The 26,076-nt window shown below is 58.3% G+C and overlaps 6 protein-coding genes across 6 annotated transcripts; 4 read left to right on the forward strand and 2 right to left on the reverse strand.

Annotated features, from left to right (window-relative positions):
• Nucleotides 1-3,483: 3,483 nt before the first annotated feature.
• Nucleotides 3,484-5,509, forward strand: HRG_07472 (cyclin domain-containing protein; the record flags this gene model as incomplete). Its single annotated transcript, XM_044865943.1, has 5 exons — nt 3,484-3,870; nt 3,933-4,091; nt 4,158-4,221; nt 4,290-5,202; nt 5,257-5,509. The coding sequence occupies 5 exons, from the start codon at nt 3,484-3,486 to the stop codon at nt 5,507-5,509; spliced, it is 1,776 nt and encodes a 591-aa protein (XP_044718907.1).
• Nucleotides 5,510-7,442: 1,933 nt separating this feature from the next.
• Nucleotides 7,443-8,535, forward strand: HRG_07473 (chitin synthase III catalytic subunit domain-containing protein; the record flags this gene model as incomplete). Its single annotated transcript, XM_044865944.1, has 2 exons — nt 7,443-8,255; nt 8,344-8,535. 2 exons carry the CDS (start codon nt 7,443-7,445, stop codon nt 8,533-8,535), a joined length of 1,005 nt encoding a protein of 334 aa, XP_044718908.1.
• Nucleotides 8,536-13,488: 4,953 nt separating this feature from the next.
• Nucleotides 13,489-16,328, forward strand: HRG_07474 (uncharacterized protein; the record flags this gene model as incomplete). Its single annotated transcript, XM_044865945.1, has 2 exons — nt 13,489-16,184; nt 16,241-16,328. 2 exons carry the CDS (start codon nt 13,489-13,491, stop codon nt 16,326-16,328), a joined length of 2,784 nt encoding a protein of 927 aa, XP_044718909.1.
• A 1,512-nt stretch (nt 16,329-17,840) lies between these two features.
• HRG_07475 (twin BRCT domain-containing protein) lies at nt 17,841-20,424 on the reverse strand (the record flags this gene model as incomplete). Its single annotated transcript, XM_044865946.1, has 4 exons — nt 17,841-18,519; nt 18,577-19,985; nt 20,061-20,264; nt 20,320-20,424. The coding sequence occupies 4 exons, from the start codon at nt 20,422-20,424 to the stop codon at nt 17,841-17,843; spliced, it is 2,397 nt and encodes a 798-aa protein (XP_044718910.1).
• Nucleotides 20,425-21,334: 910 nt separating this feature from the next.
• HRG_07476 (cullin binding domain-containing protein) lies at nt 21,335-23,168 on the forward strand (the record flags this gene model as incomplete). Its single annotated transcript, XM_044865947.1, has 5 exons — nt 21,335-21,421; nt 21,527-21,570; nt 22,334-22,413; nt 22,467-22,644; nt 22,727-23,168. The coding sequence occupies 5 exons, from the start codon at nt 21,335-21,337 to the stop codon at nt 23,166-23,168; spliced, it is 831 nt and encodes a 276-aa protein (XP_044718911.1).
• A 483-nt stretch (nt 23,169-23,651) lies between these two features.
• On the reverse strand, nt 23,652-25,746 carry HRG_07477 (squalene/phytoene synthase domain-containing protein; the record flags this gene model as incomplete). Its single annotated transcript, XM_044865948.1, has 7 exons — nt 23,652-23,958; nt 24,033-24,064; nt 24,138-24,175; nt 24,639-24,693; nt 24,754-25,061; nt 25,110-25,561; nt 25,619-25,746. The coding sequence occupies 7 exons, from the start codon at nt 25,744-25,746 to the stop codon at nt 23,652-23,654; spliced, it is 1,320 nt and encodes a 439-aa protein (XP_044718912.1).
• Between the last annotated feature and the right edge of the window lie 330 nt (nt 25,747-26,076).

Below are 26,076 nucleotides of genomic sequence, written 5' to 3' on the forward strand. Positions count from 1 at the left end.
CTCGCTCACGCCCCCGAGCCTTGTTGTCGTCGGCCGGGGCAAATGCAGCGCCCCTTTTCAGCTCACCAGCAAGCCCTAGGGGAGCGCCAATCCAGGCGTTACAAGACAAGTCGCTACCTAGTGTCGGTGGTACAACTCCTGGTTGCCCAAGTCGAATAGCTACCTATTTAATTACTGTGCGTGCATACATGGAGAGGGTGTGCAAGCTCCGTCCCCCCTCCCACCATGCTTCCTTTGCCTTTCTTTTTGGTGTTTGATTCCCATATGCTTTGATACCATCTATTTTCGGCGTCCGTCGTCGAGATCGCTGGCTGATCAGGGTAAGCACAAGACACGGAGGAATGGGCAGCTGCCTGTTGGAGCTGATTAGAGCAAGGACGCAACGACGTAATGACGGAAGCATGTACATGGCGTACAGGACCAAGTACAGGAACGGACGGAGGATGCCAGAGATGCAGTCAAATGTGATGAGAAAAGTTGCACCATGCATGCTTTGTGCCGCAAGTGATATGGACAAGGGCAAGGAAGAGAATGGATATCGCTCATGGGTTGGATCCCGTAATCAAAACGACCGAAAAAAAAGTTTGCCTGCCTGCCTATTTGATTGCGTGCAGCCGACTCTCGCATGTCCACTGGCAGCCGCCGCCGGAGCCAACGCGGAGCAGGCTCAAGGCCCGAAGAGGAAAGCGAACGGAGGCGGCGGCGGTGGGGCCCAGGTCAGAAGCGCAGGGCGACGGAGGTTGCCAGCAGGCAGCTGAGCCCACAGTGCAGTTCCAATCTCGGCCCGTGGCTTCCACGACGAGGACTCTACCAAGCAGGTAGGTACCTTAGGGATCTAGGTACCTAGGTAAGGTACTGACTGACTCCATGTACTCCGTACATACACACCAGAAGTACAAAGTATTTTTCGGCGCAAGGCACCGCCTCCGGTACGCCGCCTAGGTAGTGTACAGCAAAGTCTACCGGTACCTCAAATCGAGGCATTGACGTGTCCGCTTCACTCCATCAACCTCTCCTCACACGCCCACAGTCTGGCCAAGGTATTGCCGGGCGCTGCTCCACGCAAATTGGCGCGGTACGTTAATCAGGCATTGGTCCCGCTCCAAGGCGCAGCAGCAGAGGATGAGGGAGAACAAAAACAAGGGGAGCGTGAGACTAGGGAGCGTCGAGTGGGCGGCGGACTGTGCGGGCTGTGTACCCATCAAGACTTTGTACATACCGAGGTACGAAGCAATGCGCCTGGCAATGCGCTTGCAAGGCCTTGCCTGGTACGGAAGGGCTGCAGGGGCGGATTTCGAGGAGGAGGAAGAAGGAGAAAGGGGAAGAGGGGGGGGGGGGGTGCGGAGGGACATGGTTGGCTGATTCTCGTCATCGCTCCGACCGCGTATCGGATACCTGGGAGCGAATAGATCCGAAGCACCGCGCCATGCTGAAGTTGCTCACTCACCGCGATTGTGGCCGCAAAAACCCAAATCCAAAGGCAAGTCTCATCATCAAAAGCTGTGCAGTAAACATGAAAGATGCCAATCTTGCCTTTTTATGGCTGTATATTACCTACAGTAGGCCGGGGTCACCTGGCCAAGCCAGCGAACGGCCGGGCTTGGTTTGCCAATTGCCATCCAAGGACTTTGAGGCTTCGTGGAGGCTTTTCGCTGGCGGTTGCCGTGCTAGGCAGGACGGCCCCACAAGCAGCCCTGGTCGCTCTGCAGGGAGCACGCTCATAGTATGTACTCCGTACCTTTGCTAGTCGTCGTACCGCGAGGCTCGCGGAGGGTGGACTTGCGGCACCTAAAAATACCGCTTGTCGACGCGTCCGTGGCTCTTGCTGGGAGGCATGTGGGCCCGCATGGGTATCGTACATACAGTACTCGCCTCTTTGCCGCAAAGGATTGCAGTAGCTTGGCACCGCACTGAACGCCCTTTGTATGTACTGTACATACCGTACAGTACACTCAAGACTTGCATCTCCGCCCGCTGCAAGAACAGCACGTTGCCTGCCTGGGATCGCTACTGTAACAAAAGGAGGCAAGACGGCCTGCCTGGCCTGTTGGTGGTGGGATTTCTGGCCCAGGTGAAAGTACCCACTAGGTACGGTAGCGCCTTAGCTTTGCCGCTACGTCGAGCCTGCTTGGCTGGGTCGTCCGGGCTGTCCTACTACTACTGTACAAAGGCTGCGCGCTGCGAGGAAGGTGCCTTTCAGAACGTCCTCGAGCACGGGGTTGCGTCCGGGTACTGGGTACCCGGTGCCTTGGCGCTGAGGCATGTACCGGAAGATACCTCTGGCACATGGTTTGCGGGAGCAGCTCTGGCGGGGTCGGGGCAGCCTGGGCAGCCAGGGCATGCAAGCGACAATGTATCGACGAGTCCCATTCAGATGGGCCAGGTACCTATCCGTGGCGGTCGCAGGGGGCCTCGGGTGCCTCCCTCTGTTGCATGCTCGTGCCTTCCTGCCTTTACCTCGATCGTGGTGCCTGCTTGGACGGCAAGGAAGGTACCCTGCCAAGTTTTGCTTGGTGTGTGGTGTGTGTGGTGGTGATGCTGGGGGTGGTGGGTGTGCGTGCGTGCCGTGTTGTGTGCCAGCGAATGTCTGAGAGAGAAACGACGCTCCGCCAACGGGAGCCACCTCGTCTCCAGAACGACCAGTCGTCCACGACGTGGAACTGACTCTCGTCGCCTTTTCGACTGACGAGTGCTAGCAACCCTCCCCAGCACCCTGCCGTGCCGCCGCAGCCAATTGACCCTCGAGCAACAGAAGCATAAACACTGTGGGCGCACCCAGTGCCGCGCTCCTCGTCCGGGGCTCCATCCAGCCAACCAGAGGCCACTTGAACCTTGAAATCCTCCCTCATTCCCGCCGAGACCGTCTCTCCCTCTCTGCCCTCGCTCATATCAGCCGAACCGCACTCGACATCCTCGGTCATGGATCTGGTCCGAAACGCCTGACGTCCTCCAAACGAATGCCGCCATCTCGCTCTTCCTTACCTTCCACGAGGGAGGATATATTCTCTGCTTCGCCTGCAAGCCCGACTGCACTTACACGTCCACCCGCTCCCGACTTCTCCCTCTTGATGGCCTGCTTTCCTACTTGTCCTAAAGTCATCTCGTCTTCGAATCTGTGCCGGCCTCTCACCTCTTTCGTCTAGTTTCCAGGCCAAGACAATACAACACAGAACCGCGCAGCACAGCATTCATCCCAGCCTTCTCTCACCTCCCACCGCCCTCGCTTCTCGCCCAGCTCTTCGTCACGGGAGACGCCTCGACCGCTCGACCCGGACTCTGGAAGCGGTTCCTCGGCCTTCTCTTCCCTCCATGTCAGTTGGCATCCCGACTCCGGCCTCGCTTCTTCCTCCTCCGCCATCCCACTACTCGAAGAGCCGGGGAGCTTTTCTGCCTCAAAGCTGCCTCTCTCTGCAAAAACCCCACTCTCTGGCCAACGACGCTGCGTTTGTGGGAAGCGGGCTGAGAACACCACCTGCCGACGATATGAGCACCGCCTACCACCCGGCCATGCCTGCCTACGATGGCCATGCCATCCGCAGCTATCCCTCGTCGGCCATGGCCCACGTCGGCCGGTCGAGGACTCTGATGGACGAAACGAGGGGCTCGCAGCACTATCGTGGTCCGCCTCAGCCAACGCAGCCGGCCCCGGCGTTCCAGGCGAGAAACAGCTCCTTGTCGACGACCCCGTTGCATGACACGGCTTCGCGTCGTCCTGCCCGGCCCTCAACACCCACCTTGGAAGCCGTCATGACAACCAAGAAGGACGGCGATGCCTCGCGTAACGGCTCGGAAACGCTCATCTATCACAGCCTCCAAATACCAAAGTGCATCAGTCCCGACGGGGGTAACCTATCCGACTTTGCGGCCCATGTGAGTGGGACAGCCCTGTTTCCCGTATCCGAGAATCTCTTGCTGACCTCTTCGTCCTCCAGATGACGTGTCTCTTCTGGTTCGACGCTGCGGACAATCTGAAAAAGGCTGAGACGATTCGATCGAGACCTCTGAATGCCCCGATCCCTCGACTCCCCAGCTTGGCCAAGCCCTGGGACCAGTTCCGCAAATGGGTTCACAATGTTCTCTCGACGACGCAGGTGACACAAAATGTCATCTTCTTGGCGCTCTTGTTCATTTATCGTCTCAAAATGTCGACGCCGCAGATCAAGGGGCGGGCGGGTAGTGAATATCGCCTGCTCACTGTCGCGCTGATGCTCGGCAACAAATGTAAGCATCAACACCCTTCCGGCGGCGGCGTGACTGGGGCGAGGCTAAATTAACTTTGCGACTTGCAGTCCTGGACGACAACACCTACACTAACAAGACGTGGGCCGAGGTGTCCTGCTTCGCCGTTCAGGAAATTCACGTCATGGAGGTGGAATTCTTGAGCAACATGCGATACAATCTGTTAGCCTCCAAGGAGGAGTGGGAGGGCTGGCTGGTCAAGCTGTCCTGCTTCTACGAGTACTATGAGCGAGCCCGCCATCTACCCGCGTCGCCAATTCGCAACCCTTCCCCGACGAATAATGTCTTTAGCTCGCCCATTCCTTCGCCCACAGCAACGGCGCTCCCTGGATTCCCCGACATGAGCCCATATACTCCCTCTGCCTTGTCCACGTACTCGCCTTCTTCGTGTACCTCGAAGACGCTGTCTGCCTATCACACGAACCCGACGTCGCCTCTGTCTGCGAAGCCGTCGATGAATCTTGCCGTGACGCGAAAACGGAGCCCCGACCAAGACTTGGCAGACCATCCGGCAAAGCGTCAAATTCTCTCAAGGGCTGGGCACGGGGCTCCCAACCTAGTCATGAATGCGAGAACGAATTGCCCCGTTGACGCGGCAAGACTGCCGGTACCTCAGCTGTCCATTGTCACCAACCAAGGCCGAAACCTCGCAGGCGCCTATACGGCCGTCAACGGATACCCTCCGCAAATGCCGGGTACGAGCCAGCACATCGTCTCCCTCCCTCCGTTGCAGCCCGGGATCCGCGCCATCTCAACCGTCTACCAATCGAACCCGGTAACGACCATGGCGCAGCAGTCTGCCATGCCGGCCTCGGCGGGAACACCCATGCCTACGACGCCGTTCCAAATCGCCCCTTTGGCGGGCCATGCAACGATGAACTACGGCACTCCGACAAAACACCACAGCCCTGGCAACCTGGCACCGTTTGGCTCCTCACCTCTGGTGGAGCACCTCGGTCCTGGGTCTGTGGGCGTTCACACGCCCATGCCTCACACGCCCATGTCCAACTCACCGAGCGTCTATCTGCAGCAGCGGGCTAGCCCATATAAACCGATTCGACACGTCAACACCCTCCTCTATCCCCCGCCCTCGGCGTCTCTGGACCAGTATCACCTATCGGTGCCTGTGCAACCGAACCAGATGCACTATCAACCCCTGGGACGACGGCACGATGTCCGGACGGGCGTGGTACCCGAGTTTGTTCTCTACAACCGAGGGCAGCAGCACCTTGCCTCGCAAGGCGGGCAGCAGGGTCACTATCCGTCATAGGGGCGGCGGCAGTGTTCACCTTTTGCCTGGCAAGCGAGCCTTTGCGGCAAACCTCGCCGGGCCCCGGCCGCACGCAGCCACAGCCCGTGGGGTCACTGAGCCGCTTCACTTATAATTCTGAACCAGGACGACCCGCCCGCGTTCACTGTGTTACTTCACCATGTTTCCTCACATCCTTCTGCGCGTTTTTAGACAGCATGGCACAGCACGGCATGGTATTTTGGCGTTGGTTAGGGCAGCCATTGGGCCCACCTGTTTTCACTTGTTGAGTCTTTTTTCTTCTCCACCGGCGCATGGTTTCTCCTCGATTACCACTGGCCACGAGGATGGCCGACGAGGCCGCGATATTTCGACCAAATGCATGATTAAGGCGTTTTCCTGGTATTACAATTTGTCTAGTGCCAAGAGCAGTGAAGAGGCACGGACTGAGATGGATTGAGACACAAGACCTTGAGCAAAGGCAACTGTGATGCAGCCTCTCACAAGGAGGCGTGGGCAGCATAGGAAGCTGGTTATGCTAGGTAGATAGGACTTGAGGGACACCAGGAACCAAGACAGGTAGATTCGACTGTCAGCAATGACCGGCGTGGTAGACCAATACATGAGGGCAGTGGTGGACTTGGTAGCCGTCATGGAGGTTGCGCATTGCCCCACTGGTGACCGTTTTGCCCTGGCTGGGCAGGCGAGAAGTAAGGAGGGGTTGTACTGGTTTCGCGTCTTGGGGCGTGGCGTTGTCCATGACTTGGACGATTTGAAGTGCCAGTACGCTGCCAGTACGCAGTGAGGTGTGATTCAGTCGAGTCGGGGTCATACAGCAGGCTATGCGTTGATGATTGAATGGGATTGATGGCTGGGACATGTTGTGCGAGGCAGGGCAGGCAAAGGAGCATGGATGAAATTGATGAAGTACAGGAATGGTCAAACAGGATCAAGGGACTGCTTTTGGTGAGCGCAAGTCGCAGTATTGATTGGTGCGGTACTATTTGGCCTAATTGTACGATAGCTGCGAGATATTGGTTTTGAATGGTGCCCCTTAGGAGTACAGTACCTGGTAACTTATGTAAGGGAGAGATGACGTATGCCGGCCCGGGGGGGGGGGGATGGAAGAGAGAGGGGGAGGTAATTCCAAGGTAAGCTCACTGGCTGTTGTGAGATGTTCACGGCGGCCCATGTGCAAGGTGGAGTGGGGGGCAGAGAGAGGCAGGCAGGTGGAAAAGGGGCATGGGAGCATGGGGGCCCCCTTGTGTCTGCCTCGCTGTCCGAGGCAACGGCTAGTACAGATCAGGCCAAGGCCACGACGCTCCGCACCGGCCGGCTGTGGTGCACACTGTAGCAACTCGTCGTCGTCTCAAGTCCAACGACGCCGACTCCGACGCTTCAATCCGTCAGTCAGTCGACGAGAGATCGCTGAAGACGACAACGGAGACGACGACTTTTTCTTCGCTCGCTCGCCATTTCCCCCATAGCGCCGCGCCCGGGCCCTGACGTGTCCTCGGTTCCATCATCCGTCTGCGTCCAATCGCCCGTCCTTGTGGTCTTTGGCCTGTTATTCTGCCAGAACATTGCGTCAAGGGTCGGAGAGCGTTCTCTTTCTCTTCCTTGTCCTCTTGACTCTTCTCTCCCGTCACCGAGCTACCCGCCTCTCGCTTCGCCCGCCGCCGAGACATCCCACAGAGGCATACGGAGTCCCAGTCCTGCGCACATTCCAGGGGGGGGGGGGATGCTCAGCGGATAGCTGGCCAACATTTTGCACACCATCAACCTTCGTCGTGGCGCCCTGTACGGCTATTGCGTAGCGACTCGCGAGCAGGCGTTCTGCTTTAACCCCCAGCGGTAACCCCCAGCGGTAACCCCGACGACTTTGATTCTGGCCCCGACGCCGACAACCGCACCCTCGACGACCAACCGACGACGGCAACGCGACATCATCGCCATGTCGGGCTTCGGTGACTTCAGGTCCATTTGCGAAAACGCGCCCCTACCGCTCTGCGCCAATGTCGGCCCCGTACTGTCGGCCTCGGGCCGCGTGGGCATCGAGCCAGACTGCTACGCACGCAACATCGAGCTGGCCAACACAATCATCTTCGAGGGCGCCGCGTCGGCCATGCACATTGCGGCCCTCGTCATGACCGTCGTCATGATCCTCCACGTTCGTAGCAAGTTCACGGCTGTGGGCCGCAAGGAGATCCTCACCTTCTTCTACATCTACATGTTGACCACTTTTGTCTCCCTCGTCGTCGATGCCGGCGCCGTGCCCCCCGGCAGCGGGCCCTATCCCTACTTTGTCAGCATCCAGAACGGCTTCAGCAGCGCCCTCATGACGTGCCTGCTCATCAACGGCTTCGTTGGCTTCCAGCTGTACGAGGACGGCACCCCGCTGTCCGTCTGGCTGCTGCGCCTATGCTCCCTCGCCGCCTTCGCCATCACCTTTCTCGTCTCGCTCGCCACCTTCAAGAGCTGGGCCGGCCTGGGCCCGACGAATACCGTCGGTCTCTTTGTTGTCCTGTACCTGCTCAACGCTATCCAGCTCTTCATCTACGTCGGCATGCAGATTCTGCTGGTGACGAGGACGCTCCACGACCGCTGGCCGCTTGGCGACATTGCCTTTGGCATCCTTTTCTTCGTTACCGGCCAAGTCATCCTCTACGCGTTTAGTGCCAGCATCTGCATCGCCGTGAGCCACTATCTCGACGGCCTCTTCTTTGCGACCGTGTGCAACCTATTGGCCGTCATGATGGTGTACAAAGTAAGCTTGCATGCCGCCCCAGCCCCGCCTCGTTCGTCTCGGGCACGAGGGCCGCGGGGAAGCGGGAATCAATTGTTAACCTTTGCAGTACTGGGATTCCATCACGAGAGAGGACCTCGAGTTTTCCGTGGGCACGAGGATGAACAACTGGGAAGTCAAGGAGCTGCTGCCCGAAGACGAGCGCCGGGCTACGGTGTACGCGGACGATCCGTACGGGCACTCGAGCGCCTACGACGTGCCGTATCCGACAACGGCGCAACGATACTCGGTCAAATACTAAAGCATGGCGCCTTTTCATGTTTTGAATGTTTTTTTTTTCCTTGGCTCGAATGAGGTAATGCGCATGGCTTTCCTTTTTCAACCTGGGCGTTGGGTGGAGACTATTACTGTCTGTCGGGGCAATCGGGGCTTGGCAGGCGAGGCCCCGTGCGTCCAGGCTTGTCAGCCGCCGACAACGACATGGATATCAATTCGGCGGTCGGGGTGATGAGCAGCCGGGGCGGGAGCTGGCGCGGGGATAAGCGATGGTGAATAGGCGGGAATGGGCCGAGGCAGCTGGATGATGTTACGGCTGTCACGTCGCTTCCAGGTACATGTGCCTACCGGCTGTGTCATGTAGGTGAGCTGAAGGAGTGGGGAGGGGCGGAACGGAGCCGTCCATATGATTACAGTAATGGCCAGCTACCTATATACGATATCCAGCGTCACGGTTGTTCGCAGCCTATCTGGGGGGGGAAGGGGGGGGGACAAGTTTGGCAGTGTCAGCGACATAGTGGCATAGGTACTGTACATACGGTTTCGAGTCGGGTCACCTGCTCAGCCCCCTCCTTATTTCGGGCCACGTCGGCCAATGGCGAGTTGGCGCCTATGTCCACGTGGATGGTGTGCGGAACTGTGCTGGACACGACTCAGCGCTAAGGGCAATAGCACCATGTTGCTCTGCTACCCTGGATTGGCGAGGCGGATAGTCAGTTAAACCACGTCGTGTCTCGACTAAGGCCGCTTGCATACGAGAGGCGACGGACGTGTTGCCTAGTGTGACGACCGAAAAAAAAAAAAGAGGAGCAGGTCGTGTAAAAAAAAAACCCCGAGACATGCCCCTACTGCGCAAAGCTGATGTCTCGTTTTTTTTTTAACACCACTTGGCCTATTTTCGTGGACCTTGCTTGTTTCTGCGCCGGCGCCTAAGCAAGGTGCATTGAGACTTGGACCGGAGAATGGCGCCGCGTTATGCTGGCCACCGCCCTTTTGGACAGGAGAGCAGCCCGCCCCCGCCCGAGCGATGTGACGAGTAATCAAAGTCCCGACGAGCTGGCTCGCCCGCCCGCGATGTGGTTATAAATCATACGTCTTACGAGGGTGGACTGCAGAGAGAGGCTCCGTCCCCACATATGAGATGGGGACCCCGGGGGGGGGGGGGGGGGTGAGTGGGCTGTGGCGAACGGAGGAACGACCATTGCTGCATGCCGGAAGGATCCATGGGTGAGAAGGGAAGGAAGGCCTGGCGCGATACTAATAATAAAGCCGGATGAATACGAATAGATATGCATGAAAGAACGACGTAGCATAAACTGGGAGGAGGCGACGAGAGAGAGGGAGTGAGAGAGAAAGAGGAGAAAGAAATGAATAGAGGGGAGGGCTTGAAACATGGGGAACACTGGCATTGGAAGAGAAAGAAGAGGCAGAGTGAGTGCATGGCATGGTTCAAGTTGGACAGGAGAAATTGGGACCCGAGTCGTGCTTTGATGTGTGTCAGTGAATTGTAATCCGCCTTGATGCTCGGGGCCGGGAGGAGGTGTGGGAGAACCACAGAGGAGAGGGAGTAAGCCATGGCGGCGGCGGCGCGATAATAGGAAAGCAATAAGTTCGAGGCTTGACTAGCAAGGCATGTACTGTAGCGTAGTGTAACTTATGCAGTTGGGCAAAGAGGAAAGTGGAACAATGGCAGGGATATCACTCCGTAATAAGTTGAGAAACGCCTCGGGGGGAGGGGTATTGAGAGGGAGAGGGAGGGAAGCGTGGTGCATGTTAGGAAGGAGAGTTTTGGCCAGATGAGGAATGCTCCGCCGGGACGCCGTCATTTCTTACTATGCACGCTCGAGCTTATAACATACAACCTTGTCATAGGGCAACGGAGAGGAGGGACGAATAGATAGGCTGTACGGAGTAGAAAAGTACCTCCTCCGTATGGGCTTTAGGTATCTGCCCAGACAAGGGGGCTAGGAAAAAAGGGGGCGGGGAGAGGAGTGGGGTGTGGTGTGGAAAGAAAGCAGGACGGACGGCGATGAAGCAAGATGCGGTAAAGACGGTTAAAGGACTACTCTACGGACGTACACTCTACATAAGTACCTTCCCTGCTCGTTGGCCGACATACAGTACATACATACATGCACATACTTACTAATAATTATACAGCTGTCCGTCGGCATATACCGTACCGGTTAATCAGGCGAAATCATCAAAAATAGCCTATCGCAGCTTACAGTATATACGAGGAGAAAAGCGTGCTATCTAGGAGTGGGAGAGAGTGTGTGAGTGGGGGGGCCCGCTCTGGCGGCTAAGACGGGCGTTTAGACTCATTGGCTTTAAGCCTTACGAGTCTTGCATTTCCTACAAAGGGAAAAGGCAAGCGAGCCCTATCCATTTTGCCTCGGACCGGCTTGGGGCCGACTCTTTGACTCCCCCCATCCCTGGTACTGCACTAATAATAATTCTGCCGACACATGACTGTCGAAGGATGGCGGTGCATGCAGCGTCACCGACGAACAGTACCTACCTGCTTTGTGCCTAGTCAGTTTTTGTTGCTGTGTCGTACACATACAGCAGGCGATACAGCAGGCGACCTGTGTGGGCGCGTAATTCGTAATACAGACAGACTCGGGCATAGCATGCGCAAGCGGAGTATATGCCTCAGACTCGACCCAAGGTATGCCCAGGCACCTACCTATGTAAGGAAGGTACGAGAGCACGGAAAGCTTGGCTTGTTATTTCTGATGGATGCTTTTTTTCCCTTTCCCGCCGTGTTAAAATTGCAAAACTGTAATCTCGCTCTTCGGGCAAACTGTCTCGCACGCGGCGAAGCCTTTTTGCTCCGTCCAGCGCCTTCGGGGATGTCTTTTTCCCCACTGGACCAATGAACAGAGAGGCGAGGCGGAAGCGAGATTGTTCAACGGGCGGTTGGCAGACGCATACCGGTATGTCGGCAGCACGTGTGTCCGTCCCTCTCAGAGTGGCCTCTAAGAGTGTCGAGACCACAGGCAGGAGTGCAGCATGAATGTGCATGCACTGCACTGCACTGTGCATCCATGACTAATTCTGCTCTGTGCGATGCGATAATGTCAACTGGCGCAAGGAGGAAAACTAATCATGACATGTTACCTCTCTGGTTGGGCCTTGCTCATCTGCGACGTGCAGGGGGAGGGGCAAACAAATCAAGTTGCGCGCTCGATAACGACCAACCGACACCAGAGTTCGGCTTGCAGATGTTGTCGACGTGATGATTACACACACATGTAGGTATGATCCATCGTGGCATCTTTCAATCAAACGACAACGGGAACCCGGGGATGCGAAACCAAGCTAGCCGGGTCAGCTCTATGCGCACCCCCTTGCCCCCTCTCGTCGTCGAGGCCCCCTTGCTCGGTCAGACTTTTATACCTTGGCCTAGTACATTAGTCCCCTCGTGCATACATGAGGCAAGTTGGGCGGTAACTCGGAATGGATGCGTCTCCACGCTGCGGACCGCATGTGTCCGGGCCTCGACGCCTAATCTCCAGCGACTATTCGTTTTATTGCCTACCTAGGCCGGGTTGCAAAAGCTTAGGTAGGAAGGCAGATGTTGGAAAGCATGTACGTTGGTCCGTCAGTGAGTGCCAAGGGAAGCCTCCGCCCGGCACGGCTCTCTCTGCTCTCTGCTTCATCACCGACAGGGCCTTTTTGTCACTCGGGCCGAGATCGACACGAAGAGATAGACATGCCCCTAGCTTGGGTCGGGCAGGTGCCTAAACCACTACTCCGTACTCTTACTCACTACTCATGGACAACCATGCACGCGCGCGAAAGAGAGAGATTCGATACATGATAGGAGTTGCCCAGGCGCCCACACACACCACACCCCCTTTTTCTCTAACCTAAATGCTTTAGCTTATTATACACGTCCGCCCCCCAAGGTTTCGCTTGGTTTATCCTTTGGCCTGATTCCAAGGGCAACGAGGGGGCCTGTTATACGCTTTGGTGTCTTTGGCTCGAGAGAGAGAACATATAATCATCAACCACCACTGCCAGCAGCGCTCACTACTTGCTACACTAACAACCCGCCACCGCATACACGCACTCACTTCCCCTCTCTCGTCTCCCGCACGCCCTACTTCGGACTGTACCTACCTACCTACCTACCTATTATCTACCTACCTATCTACCTACCTATACATACCTGTCTCCTATCTACCTTGCCTGACCCAACTAGGTCTCCCTCTCTCTCTCTCTCTCCCTCCCTCCCTCTCCCTCCTCATAATAATCATCCTCGCTCCCCCTCTTGTCTTTGACTCGCCTAGCTTGAACCAAGCCATCGGCCCTGCACCTCCGCGCGGACGCTTCGACCGCTTCTGTTTCTCCTCGACCCCATCCTTGCGAATTCATGCGGGTGGGCAGTGAACATAGGCGACAAGCCCTCGGTCCGCGAAGCGCTCGACAGGCTCAAGTATAAGGTTAGCCCGACAACCGCAGGGTCGACTCACGCCGCTGTTGGCTCCTGCCTCGTGTGGCGTGCAATCATTTGGCTCCTTCCACGCGAACAGGTGCACACGCCCCCCTTCATCCTAATCTGCCCTTTTTCTTCTGCCCTCCTGCACTGCACACCCCCCTCTCTCTCGGTGGTTGGAATAAGACGACGACGACGACTGCATTTTGCCGCCGCTGCTGCAAAGACTCCATGTCCGCTGCAGAGCCATCATCATCATACTCGTCGTAACTCGTCCAGTCGGAGCAGCACCCGACCTCACTCATGTGTCGAGCCTACCCGAGACTGCTGCCTCGAACACGTCTCTCTTTTGATCCCGTCGCTTTCTGTGCGCCACTCTAGCTCACCACACTGCCCTTCTGTTATTCGTCACTGGCTCGCAAACCCGCGACGCCGCTCGCTGATCGGGTCCCTTTCTCCGGTGGGCGACAACGCCAGCCTGTTGACATCAAATCATCATCGCGAGGGCATCCGTCCCATCCGTACCCAGCCCAGATGTTGAGTCGCTCCCTTGCAGTCATGGACGACACGGCAGAGTGGAACGCCCTTCCGGCCGACGAGCAGCGCTCCGTCTGGCACGAGACGGAGCACAACTTTTGGCAAGGCTTCGAGCAAGAGCAGGAGACGTTGCGTGTTGCCGCCGAAATCGAGTACTCCAAGGCAACTCTGGACATCAAGGTCGAACTGGGAACCCTATCAGGCAAGCGCACACAGCTCGATGAGCTGCGAGGCCGACTTTCCAAGGAGCTGGCCTCGGTCGAGGAGGAGCTCGCCCGCATTGCCGAGGCTTGCGACAACAGGGCTACCAGACTGGTCGCCATGGAGCAGGACTATCGCAAGAGTGAGCAGAAAAGGCTCGAGTCGCGCGATAAGGTCGTCAAGACCATGGAGACCTTCTTCCACTTCAAACGCGGTCATGGCCCCAACCCCGACCTGAAGCCGAGCCATGAACAAATGCCGGTCCGCAATGCCCTCGCCATCGCCACCGCGCCGCAGCCGCCTCCCGCAGACGAGCGCCCCCTTCGCCATGCCCTCCCCATCAAGGGCCCGCGGCCCCCCAGCACCCCATCGACCCCCACCCCGGTCGCGCCCAGACCTGCCATGGGACAGGACCAGTCTGCCGACGTGCTTGTCGACGTCGTCGACGCTGATGGTAACGTCATTGGGCCTGTCCGGAGGATTGAGCCGTGGAACCAATGGGTCAAAGAGATCCAGGACATGCCCATCAAGCGAGCCGTCAAGATTCGACGTGGGCGCAAGTTCAACCAGGACCACCTCGCCACCATTTACGACCGCTCCGAGGGCAAAGGCGTCAAGTTTGTGTCGAGCATGATCCAGGCCACTGGCGAGATCCAAGCCCAGCGGTGCCATTCGTGTGACAAGAACCAGGGCGCCTTCGACGACTGCATCATCCTTGGCGGTCCCCTCTTCCAGAAATGCGGAAACTGCGAGTGGAATCGCCAGGGCTGCCACATGCCCCTCGTCACCAAGTCCAACAACGCGGGAACGCCGCTCCAGGGCCGACCTTTCAAGAAGCCCCTCGAGCTGGATACACCGCCTGCTCTCCTCTCCGACCCCGAGGGCGCAGCCAGGGAGGCCCTCTTTCGGACCGCTGGGATTGCCAAGGCGGCCATGGATTCGGCACGAGCCCCCCAGGAGATGGACACGGTAGAGCTCGCTCCGCCGACGCACAAGAGCCCCAATGGACAGGAGCCGGTGCAGATGCTGACGCCCCAGGAGCCCAAGGAACAGTCCTTTGCCAATTCCGCCTATACCGCCGTTCCAGCCTTCGCGCCCGTCAACGCCATTGCTGCGTCCAGCGGATTCACCCCGGCCAATGTCCGCAGCAGGCCCCCGTCGCGAGACATCCCCACGCCCTCGGCTGCCTCGGCCGAGGGCTCCCCTCGACCTACGCCGCAGGCGAGCTCGGAGCCGCTCGAGGAGATTACCCGTGAGAACCTGGTGCTGAGGCACAACGGCGTCGTCTACACCCATCCGGAGATCGTGGAGGGTGTCCCGGTCGCCAAGATTGACCAGAGCCATCCGTACTGGGAGCTTGGATGGCCCTGCATCAAGTCGCTGGTGGAGCCGCAGCTCGAATCATGGCGCGAGAAGAATGCCGCCGCCCTGCAAGCCACGGCCCGAGGTGAGGGCGGCTCTGCCAAGTTCCAGACTGGCCGGCAGGTCAACCGCGGAATCCGGATCCTCGAGTTCTTGGAAACCGGCGAGATCAGCCCGTATCAGCTCCTGGCGAAACGATTCACCCACACGGGCAAGGGCGCCATCACCTCGTACGACACGCTCTTCCGCCTCTGCGAGTCTCTTTCCGAGCTGGCCAAGTATAACCTCAGCGTCACCGCCATCGAATGGCTCCGCCACCGCCTGCACGAGATCATGATGGAAAAGGGCCCCAACTTCAACGTCTCCAAGACGATCCACGATTTTTACCACGATCCCAAGCTCACGGCGCTTAGGGCCAAGAACGGCTATAAGAGCATCGGCCGGCCATCTGGGTATAAGACGGGCCAGACCAATGGCACCCCCCAGGGCTCGTCCAAGAAGCGCAAGGACACGCATTCGCAGGCCAGCACCCCGCGCGAGACGCCGCCTGCCGGGCCCTCTCCCTTGGCCGCAGACGACGGCCAGCCGTCGCCGACGTCGACACAGAGATCGCCCGGCGACTCCGAATCCCCTTTCGAAGGTCGTCTGCACAAGCGTCCTAAGCATGTCTCGCCTGCGCCGGAGGCGGTCCGTGAAGAGTCTGTTGCCGCCGCCGATTACTCCGAGACTGACTCCTGGAGCGGAGCCCCCCTGGCCAGGCAAGACTGGCGCCTCTACCAGGTCAAGACTAGGTTGTTTACGAGCTCGACCGAGGTGACGCAGTATTGGAACTGGAAGGAAAAGGAGCGGCTGTTTGAGCACCAGGTCCTCAAGGACACGGACCCGGTCACCTGGGGAGTCCACAGGGATCCCATCGACTTCACCATCCGGCTCGATGACATTGTCGAGGTGAGGTGGAACGTCGACGCCCTGCAGTTGCATCTGGTGATGAGCAACCATGGCGCGGCAAAAGCCAAGCAGGACGGGATGCCTAGAGGGGACGTGATGGCAGCATTCAAGCGAGAGCGAACGATTCGACGATTTCTCGACTTTTGCCGCGACAGGAAGCTCCGGACGGTTGAGGTGACTGCGTACGTTTTGCCCGCTGGCCTAATTCATCCGAGGTCAATGCTAACGGTCGAAACAGGGACGAAATGGACATTCGTTGGGGCGAGATGCAATCCGAACGCTTGCCCAAGAGGGATGACGAGGCCAGCGAGTTGCTGAAGGAATAGCTTTCCCAGCCAGAGTGAGCCTTTGCATCTTCTCGACGGTCGAGTTGTTGCTTTTTTTCTCAGCTGAGTCGACTCGGCGGACCGTTAACGTGTTGAGAAGGCTCCGTTTGGGAGCTGGCCGTTGTCGCATCCTGCCAGCCACGTCGTTTTGTTGCATGGACAGAAGGCAGCGTTGCTTTTCCCGAGGCGGAGTCTTTATATGGGAGGACAAGATGGGTCCGCATGGGAAAGAAAAGAAAGGAGCCGCGCTCTGGTTCGTTCGGCTGCTGTGTGGGATGGGGATCCATCTACCGAGGCAGACGGCAACACGCCGAGCGTTCGTGCGCCCTCGGCGATGGGGCTGGGCGAGCTTGGCGCCGTCGGACGGCGCAACACATATTGATCCAACCTTGTTGGGCAGCTTTGCGTTTTCTCTCAAGGCGCGCGGTGGTATACGATACTCGCGCGGCCGTTTCCTTTTTGCTCTTTTCTCTTTGGCGTCTCGTCTTGCCTTGCGTCTCCCGCCCAGCTACCGGCAACGCTTACCTCGCTGCCGGCAGTCTCTTTCCACTTTACAATTTTTTTTTTCCTTTCTTACTTTGACCCGTTGAGGGCCTCTTCTCTTCGACGGGCCGGGCGGAGACTGTCTTGATGTGGCCACGGCTGCTTTGTGCCCTTGGTGGAGCGCAAGAAAATAAATAGGGAGTTTTTGCTGGTACACCATCACGCACACGCACACGCATACGCATTCGCATACACACGATCGAGCAGAGCAGAGAGTGCAGGGGAAAGGGGGCACGGTGGAGGGGGGTAGCCTCGGGCTTCTTCCTCCTCCCCTTGGGTTGCGAATACGCAACGAGATACCCCTTTGCGGTGGCGAGACCGACATTGCCGGCTGGGCGTTGCCAAGCTCTACTTTGCTCTTGTAGCTTAATTTCACTGTATTGGACTCTGTGTTCCGTTTTGTCTTGATCTTTTGCCCCTCGTGATTGTGTCTACTGTTCGTCTGTGAATGCCCATTGTTTGGCCATGGGGACGATCGACCCGGTCGAGACCAAACGTAAGTCAAGAGGTCAGCGGAATCCCGCAACGCATGGCGGAGAGACGCTGTGCCAGTCACCCTGGCGTTGCGCTCGACCCCCTTTCGTACTTCGTGTTCCGCTCCGCGCCGGCGCGCATTCCGGACCCGTCTCGGCGTCAAGATGGGAAATCTGTAATTATTCCACCCCCGTCCGCCCCAAGTCGCTCGCTCACTATTTGAGGCCGAGGGCATGCAGTACCTTGGTATGCATCGTCCAGGTAGGGAGGCAGGAAGCCTTGGTTCCTCGGTTCGCCTATATCCATGTACGCTCGCGTGCCACCCCCCCAAGTCTTTCAAGTGTACCTATCCAAACAAGCCAAACCAGCCCTGATCGCGCGCGCGCCACGATGAGAAAAACAAGGCGAGGAAAGTAGAGAGGGCCACACAGCAAGAGGCCCCACGGCAGCCACAGCGCTTCCTCCAACCTTGGACCGCGCCTGTGTGTACACGCATCATCGTTTCCGAAGTGCCCTGCCGGAATAAACCCCAACGCCAGCGCCGGAGGCCTCGGACGAAGCAGCAGCAGCAGGACGTGCGGCCATACCGGCCCCGTCTGCGTCCCCGCTCGCCACCATCATCATCTTGCTCACGAGCGCCGCCTTGCTCTCGAGCACCTGCGGGTCGCGATACTCGAGCTGCGTCGCTGGTGGCGGGGGCGGGGTCCTCGACGCCGACTGCCTACTCTCTGCAGCGGCGACGTCGTTGTCGGCCCCGCCCGCTGCCACCGAGCGAAGGCTCTCGGGCGCGGGCCTGCCACCATCGGCGCTGGCCGCGCTGCTGGCGTTGGATGCGTTGCTGATGGCGCGCCCAAAGACCTGCCGCCGCCGGGGACGCGCCACCGCCGTCTGCGAACGCGGCTCGCGGCCGTCGGCGTCCGTCGTCGTCGAGTGGATCAGGCTGCTGAGCTTGGACGAGAGCACCTGGCGCTCTGCCTCCCTGGCTTGTTTCCGCGCCTTCTCCTCGGCCTTGCGCTTGGCTTCCTCCGCATCCGACTCCGCTCCCCTGGAAGGGTCCGCGGGAGGCGCCGAGGGACCCCGGACCAAGCCGGTGGTTTTCTCGACGAGGGATCGGGGCCAGGGCTCGGATCTAGTTCGTGTAGGCCCCGTGACGTGTTTAGGGGGCGAGGGCGACCTGTTGAGCCGCGCAGAGGATAGCTCGCCCAGGGGAGCGTCCAAGTCCCTGGCAAACGTGTTTGCGGGATGAGTCCTGGCGGTCATAAAGTCCGCTGAGGTGGTAGAGTCCTCTTGCGGGACTGCCCGAGGAGCCTTCCTGCGGCCGCCCTTGTCTGGTGAGTCGCGGTCAAAGGCAGTGGCATCCAGGCCCACTTCAGCCGGTAGCCGCGCCTTGCTTGGCCGAGGGATCGCCAGTGTCGGCTCCAACGGCCTCTGTTGCTGTGGTCTGCTCGACCCTCGCTCCTCCCCCACCTCAGGCCGCTTCGGGGAGATGTATTGCTTCCGGATCTCTGGGAAAATATAGCCTTCAAAGGGAACGTTGAAGCCTGTAGAGATGCATTCCCAAAGCCAGTCCGCTGAAACAACTGGTACTTCCCACTCCAGGGCATACCGCAGCTTCTCCTTGCGCATCGCCTGGAGCGACTTGCAGACGACCAAACTTGTCGAGCGTCTGAACCCCTCCTCAAACTTGGCTCCGAGCTGGGCCACACTCCGCGCCATCTGGCTCAATTCAAGTCCGGTAAACGCTGCACTGCACACTGTCAGGTCCGAGAACCCACGTATTGGGAACATCGGGAAGGGCCGGCCGAGGACGTGCTCGCTGGGGGGAAAGAAGCGCTTGTTGTGCATGCATCGCTCAATGTAAAACTCGGTGACGATGTGGACGTCGTCGTTCAATATGCGTGGGTGTGTATCGGGCTGAGAGGTTTGGGGAACTATAAGGAACCGGCGCAGTGCTTCTCCCCGCATCGAGCCGGAGGCGACTGCTTCCAGGGTCGGAGACACAATACCACTCAGAGTAGCAACAGTCTCCTCGAGGACCTTTTGACGCTGTTGATCAAAACCATGGATGGCAAAGACGCAATTGGAGTAGACACCGTCCTCATCTTGCGGTGGGAGGGGCTCCGGAGGTAGGGCATCTTGCGCTGGTGCCTCTGCCCGCCGCGACTCGTTGAAGGAATAGTCCCGTGAAGTTGATCTCCCTAGTATGTCGCCCCAGAGATTGTTCCTTTGCGAGTTCAGCTTCATGCTCGCCGTCTTTCGCAGCTTCCTGACACCTTCTTCCGGCCTGTTGGCCACGGCCGAACGCGATCTCTTGCCGAGGGAGGTTCGCCTTGGATCTTTCCTGACCCACGCGCCAGCTCCTTGCTGCTCAAGCGGCAGTAGGGGGTCGAACTTGGCCTCCTCCAAGATCATGCCGCGTTCCACGCTCTGGTAGAGCCAGTCCAGCGTGACCGTGTATATGTTCCAAGACTTGGCGGCCGTAAACTTTTTGCCCTCGGGCTTACTGACGATGAGATGGGTGCACTTGCGTGTCAGGTCGCCTGTATATCGTCCGCCATTCGATGTGATCTTGTCGGCAATCTCGTCTCGCTGGTCGCCGAATCCCGTCTGACATACCAGCAACGACTGTCGCGCAGCAGGCTGCCCGCCCAGAGGAGATGGTTCGGTGCCGCACTTTTCCAGGGGCTTCAGTTGATGTTTTCTCTCGAGACCAACAAAGTCGATTTCGTCGTCGAGCTTCCACAGGTGCGACACAGCCTCGATCCAGGCCGCGTCCATGGCCTTGACGTCTTGGCGCTCGCGGGCGACATGGCGGTACTTTGGGGTGTCATAGTCGCCAACGACGAGGTGGGTAGCGTCCGGGGTGAGGTCGTACTTGTGTATGCCTCCGAGCTCTTGGACCCTGTTCGCAATATCGGTCTGGGACAGAGTGCAGCAGTCAGTAGAGGCGCAAGCACAAGTGGGGTCGACGAACCCGTTGCTCTGGCGGGATGCTCGTGCAGCAGACGACGATGCCCTTGAAGGGCTCGGCAGGGTCTATGCAGTGTCGCTCGTCCTTTGGAGACGGCGACGAAGTCATTGTCGGGCGCGAAGCGGAAAGCGCAGGCGGCGGCCGTCACGTGTCTGCAAAAAAGACGGCTCTCGTGGAGGTTTGCTTGCGCTCTGGGCCGTACATGTAGATAATAAGGTTGGCCCGGCAGGCATTGGAAGGCCCACGATTGCAGAAGTGGGACGCGTCGAGCCATCGCGTCTGCCATTTTAGTTGGCATAACGTCATGCTTATGGGTGGGGGGGAGCCCTCTGAAGAGGTTCGCACTGTAGAGCCACGGGCGTTGGTGGTTGCTGTGAAGTGACTTGTAGGGCTCGCTCTGCCTGCAAGGAGCCGCCTGCGGCAATACGGGACAGAGCAAAATACAGTGCCCAGCCATCCCCGCCGCCAGAAATTGCCGTTCCACTGCTTCTCGTCAACCACCTCATCCTTCAGCAGCGTCTTCTCCGGGCCGTTAACGGTACACACCCTCGACCCTCACCTATACCTGCGTGCATCCGCAGGACTGGCAATCGTCCCATGACTTGCGTGGCATCGCGGCGCGCTTGGGGCCTGTAGCTACAGCACAGTCACCAGTGAGACGCGCACGACACAACAGTTGCTGCCCGAGCAGAGAGAAAGAGACAGAGAGAGCCGGCAGCTTTTGGGCAAAGCCGCAGGGCCCCCGCCATCGCAGCCTCGTGTTGCCTCTTCGAGCCTTCCCCGCCTACGCGTCCGTCCTCGCCTCGGGTCTCGTTTCTCTACTCTTCTCGACCTTCCAACGGCCTTTTGGCCTCTCCGCTCGCCTCGCCGTTGCATCGCCCGGCATCTGCGGCGCATCCTCGTCTTGCTGCCTCCGCACGACGAGCACCGCCGATTGCGTTTCTGTTGCCTCGCAACCCACCCACCGCCGTTCCTCCAGCCCATCTCCGGAGCGTGACATCTTCACTTGTCCACAGAGATGCCTCCCACGTCGACCGCGCAGCAAAAGGTCCTGGTCGCGCAGTTCGTCTCCGTGACGGGAGCTACAGAACGACAGGCCGCCAGGGTAAGTCATCCGCGTCCAATTCGAGATGCACTTGATTACGGCAGCCCTCTCTTCTTCAGACCATCTTGCTCGTTCCACAGTTGGAGCTAATGCCGGGCACTGCAGTATCTCAAGTCGACTGGGTTCAAGATCAGCGAAGCCATCGAAGCGTGAGTCTACCTGTTTCTCCTCGTGCCCTCTCCTCGTGCCCCTCACTCCTCCTCGTTGTCGTCGAACCGGCCGTCGCACGCATATACACTTTACTCGTCTCGGGCCATGCCGTCCCTCCGTCATTACGTCGCATGGGGTGCCGTGTGCCAACCGTGTGGGATGCCTGTGGGGTCCCGCTAACAGGCCCAGCCGCGCCCTGTCTACGCACGACAAGAGTACGGCCGAGTGCCGCCGACGGCTCTGAAACATACATACGTCCGGAATTCCCGTCTCTGTCCGTCCATCTTCCGATTGCTGTCTCCTGCTATCCGGCTCTGTCCTGAACACCTTCAAGTCTGTTTGTCGGATGCCGCCGCCCGGCCGGATTACCCCTGCATTGCCCCTCCGTCCGAGCATCTCGAGGCTCAAAGTTGAATTCGGTCAGACATTGCTCCTCTCAGACCTACTGGGACCTTACTTTCGCCTGCCCTCCCCTGTCCACTGCAATGATGGGTTGGAAGGAGGCAAGACGCCCCTTATCGTCCAAAGTCATTCCCTTCTGGCCGTCGTTGAGGAAGTCACGAAACAAACCTCCCGTTGAAGCTGCGACAAAAAGTCTTGCGGAGGGCCAGGGTGAACGGTACAGGCCTCGAGCAGCACAACCAGACAAGCTCCACCAAGTGGTCAATCCGGCCTTTCTGAGCTGCCGAGTGGCAGTTGGACGATTGACAACAACGGGCTTGATCGGGACGGAAGGCGGGCCGCTGACCATGCGCATCACAGCTTCTTCAGTTCCAACAGCGAGCCCAAAGGGCCGTCGCCTGCAGAGTCCAAGCTCGGTACCCTCTTCGACTCATTGCGAGGTCGGAACTGTCGCTTCCCTCGTCGATTTTACCGCTGACCCGAGAACACGCAGACGATGAAAACGACGAAAAGGACAGGCTGGAGCTTGAATCGACCATGGAATACCTTGGGAAAAGGATGAAAATAAGTCTGGAGAATGCCGAGCTCTTCGTTATGCTGGAGCTGCTCCAAGCTCCCAGCGTTGGCGAAATCACACGAAGAGGCTACATAGATGGCTGGAAGGCGAGCGGGTACGTAGATGGCCAGACTCGTCATACTCTGGAGCACGGATCCGACACGTTGGGCCAATGGAAAGCTAACACGGTTCTGAAGAGTCGGTGCGACACACCAGGAGCATGCCGCCCACATCCGAAAACTCGTCCCCTCCCTCTCCAAAGATGTAGTCCTCTTCAAAAAGGTCTATCGGTACGCCTTCGTCGTGGGCCGCGAGCGAGACCAGAAAGCCCTAAGCCTCGATAATGCCATCATTTACTGGGGCATGCTCTTTGCCTCTCCCGGTATGGCCTGGAAGACAAAGGGTCACGACTGGTTTGAGTTGTGGAGGACGTTCCTCACCGAGAAGTGGACCAGGTCCGTCAACAAAGACATGTGGAATATGACCCTCGAATTTGCCCTCAAGTCCATGGCGGACGACTCCCTGTCGTTCTGGAGCGAGAATGGTGCATGGCCGAGCGTCATCGACGACTTTGTACTGTGGTGCCGAGAGCAGGGCGTGGCCAGGTCTGACTCGATGGACGTGGATGCCGACGCCTGAAGCAACGCTTGAGACGGACAGACTGTGGGACAGGTCGAGGCACAGAGACCAAGGCCCTGTTTAAAACGGCTCGGCATGACCGAGTTTACGCTGGCTACGAGACCAGCATCATTCAATTCCAGAGAGGGACTTTACCGCCACGAGGACACAGGTACTACAGACATGACTTCATGATAGACGTGTGACAGAAGAGCAAAGGGGCCGAAACAAAGTATCCACTTCAGAGTATTCAGTTTGCCCATGCCTAGGCACAGGCCTAATTTGCTGCGCATGTGCCCCAGGGGATTTCTGGGGAGAGTGACTAACATCGACGAGCTCCACCATCTGCGCTTCCCTTGCGCTGTACCGTATTTGTATGAGATTGTTGGAAACGCCCGAGTCCATGAGTACGTGTACATGAGAAGAGCCCTTGTCGGGGGCATCGCCCAAATTGGTTTCCGTTTCCGAGGTCTGAGTATTCTGTCCGTCGACTTCAATGACGCATCATTCCACCATGTCGGCCCCCCGCGCCCTCCATACTGGCTCGCTGAATCTAGACAGCGTCTCGAGCTTGCCGTCACCGAGCTTGACATGTGCGGAGCGGATCATACGGGGCTCGAGACGGAGGGTGGTACGTAGATCCTGATGGACCTTTGTCGAGGCGTCGTAGCGCATGACGAAATAGTGACCGTGGGTGTGCTTCATCTGATGGATCGAGGTGGGCTTGGGGAGCGAGAAGATGCCCCAATTGGACATGCCTCGGACGACACCGCCATTTCTGAGGACCATGGACCCGACAGTGTGGGCGATCCTGGGGGCACAGAGTATTGTGAGTACGACGGGCGGCGAGAAGTGGTTGTCGGGGGGAATGGGGAGAGGACATACTCCTTCACCTCGGCGACGTTGCCCGGCCGGACCTGTTTTTCTCGGGTCAGCATGAAAGACGAAGCGTGCAAAGCTGGTCGCGGTGTTCCATGGGGGTCGGCTTACAATCGCAATGAGTTCGTAGAGCATCTTGACGACGACATCTACGCGGGAAGTTTGTCGACAGTCGCAAGTTCATCACCCAAGATAGGCGCTGGGGCAAATTTGGAGCAGGGGTGGTGGGAAGAGCCGAAGATTTGCCGTCACAGGTTGTGAGCGGCGTTTCTCGAGAACCGCCACTCGCGAGACAGACGGAATCAATGGAGGAAATCGAGGGGAAGGGGAGGGAGGGGGTGGATCTCAAGCCAATTTGAGTGCTCTGTAAGAGGCAGTTTGTTCTTTAAATATAGACGTATTCACCACGACGGGTGATCAAGCATATTACAACTACAGTCCCCTTTCTTCTCTGACCAGATACACCCCATATTTATTTCACAGTTATTGATAAATCGACATGAACATGCGCAGTTGAAGGTTGAGAAAAGTTCTTCCCTTATCGTGCCAGTTCATTTCTTCATAGTTGTTGCTTTGACAAAGCTTGCCATATCCTCCACGGCAGCCTCCAGCCGCTACTCTTCACGGCAAACGGGTCAAAGTTGACCTTTTCGAGGGACTCCAAGAACTGCCCTGCAGGAATGGCTTCCAGGAAAGCGCCAAAGCTTCGGTGAATCTCCATTGGCACGTCATGCTGCTGCTCGTTGTGCTCGTAGACGTGCTCAACCTCCCCCTGGTGCTCAAATTCGTGGCCCGCGTCGTCGCCGTCCTTCAGCCGCCTCAGCATCTCGCGCGCCGTAATTAGGTGGTCGTTGGCCCTCGTCGCCACCTTGAAAACAGCGTCTTGTAGGCCCTGCGCATTGGGCCCTTCTCGAAACACTTCTTCCTCCTTGACGCCTTGCTCTGCCATGACGTCCAAGGGCAGCAGGAGACTCGGTTCCCGTGTGCTCGGGGCCTCCGCCCCAGAGGGCGTCACGACCGGCTGAGCAGGCGATGCTAGTACGGGGATGCCTCGTAACACAGCGACAATGCCACACGCCTTGCCAATATGGCTGGCGAGGTGATCCAAGTGCGTCGACCGGACAGGCATCAACGCCAGCGTCGCGTACATCATGGTCGAGTACGTGCTCTCGGCATAGTCCTCCAGGCTCTCCAGGCTTGCAAACGGGCGGTTATCCATGTGCTTGCCTCTTGTCCTGACCAATCTCGAGACCCAAAACTTGACCGACTGCTTCTTAGCGGCCCCGGCTCTCTCTTCCAGCTCGAGCAGTACCTTGTGGAGGAGGATACAAATCGGTTCGCGAGGGGGGCGGCCCGCAAACGTATTGTCGATGGACTCTTGCCAGAACTTGAAGCGCAAAGCGCCAATCGTCGGGTTCGAGACGAGCTCGGGGAGCCGGACCAGCTCGAGGTTCAGCATGCGCAGGGCGGCGTAGGCGTCTTGGACGGGAGGAGGAACGAATCGGCGTACGAGGTGCGCATCGTAGTCGCTCTTGCTAGAACGGCGTGTAAGCCAAGCGGGACAGCCGTGAGCGATGCCGCCGTACGCCTACTGAAGCTGCGCCAAACAATATTTTCTTGCCGACTCGATATCAGCGTCCGTCACGTAGCGACGACGGCTGTTGGCCGGGCCGTAGAGGAGCCTTTTCAGGCCATTGCCCGCCAGCGATGGCCGACGCATACAGAGAGTGGTGCTGCGTGAGGTGCGCCTCACGAAAGGGCCAGAGTTTTCGCTAACGGCCGTGGGCCAATGGGCGGCATGGTGTTTAAGCTTGGTCATCCCAGCCAGGGTCAAAATTCGAGGGATGATAAATCAATCAATGCTTCTCCGTATATCTAATGACGTCGCGCCCCTTTCGCGTAAGATATCCACTTTCGCTATTCCCTTGAAATTTGGTCACGTGACCATTTACGCGATCTAGTCGCGCCGTTCCCCCGAGGCGCGTCTCCCCATCAAACGTCTACACGCCAGTGTCACACCGTAAGGCATCTGCCTCGAATGCATCCAATG

Source organism: Hirsutella rhossiliensis (genome assembly GCF_020360975.1).
Source record: "Hirsutella rhossiliensis strain HR02 chromosome Unknown scaffold00008, whole genome shotgun sequence".
In the NCBI taxonomy this organism is placed as follows: Eukaryota; Fungi; Ascomycota; class Sordariomycetes; order Hypocreales; family Ophiocordycipitaceae; genus Hirsutella; species Hirsutella rhossiliensis.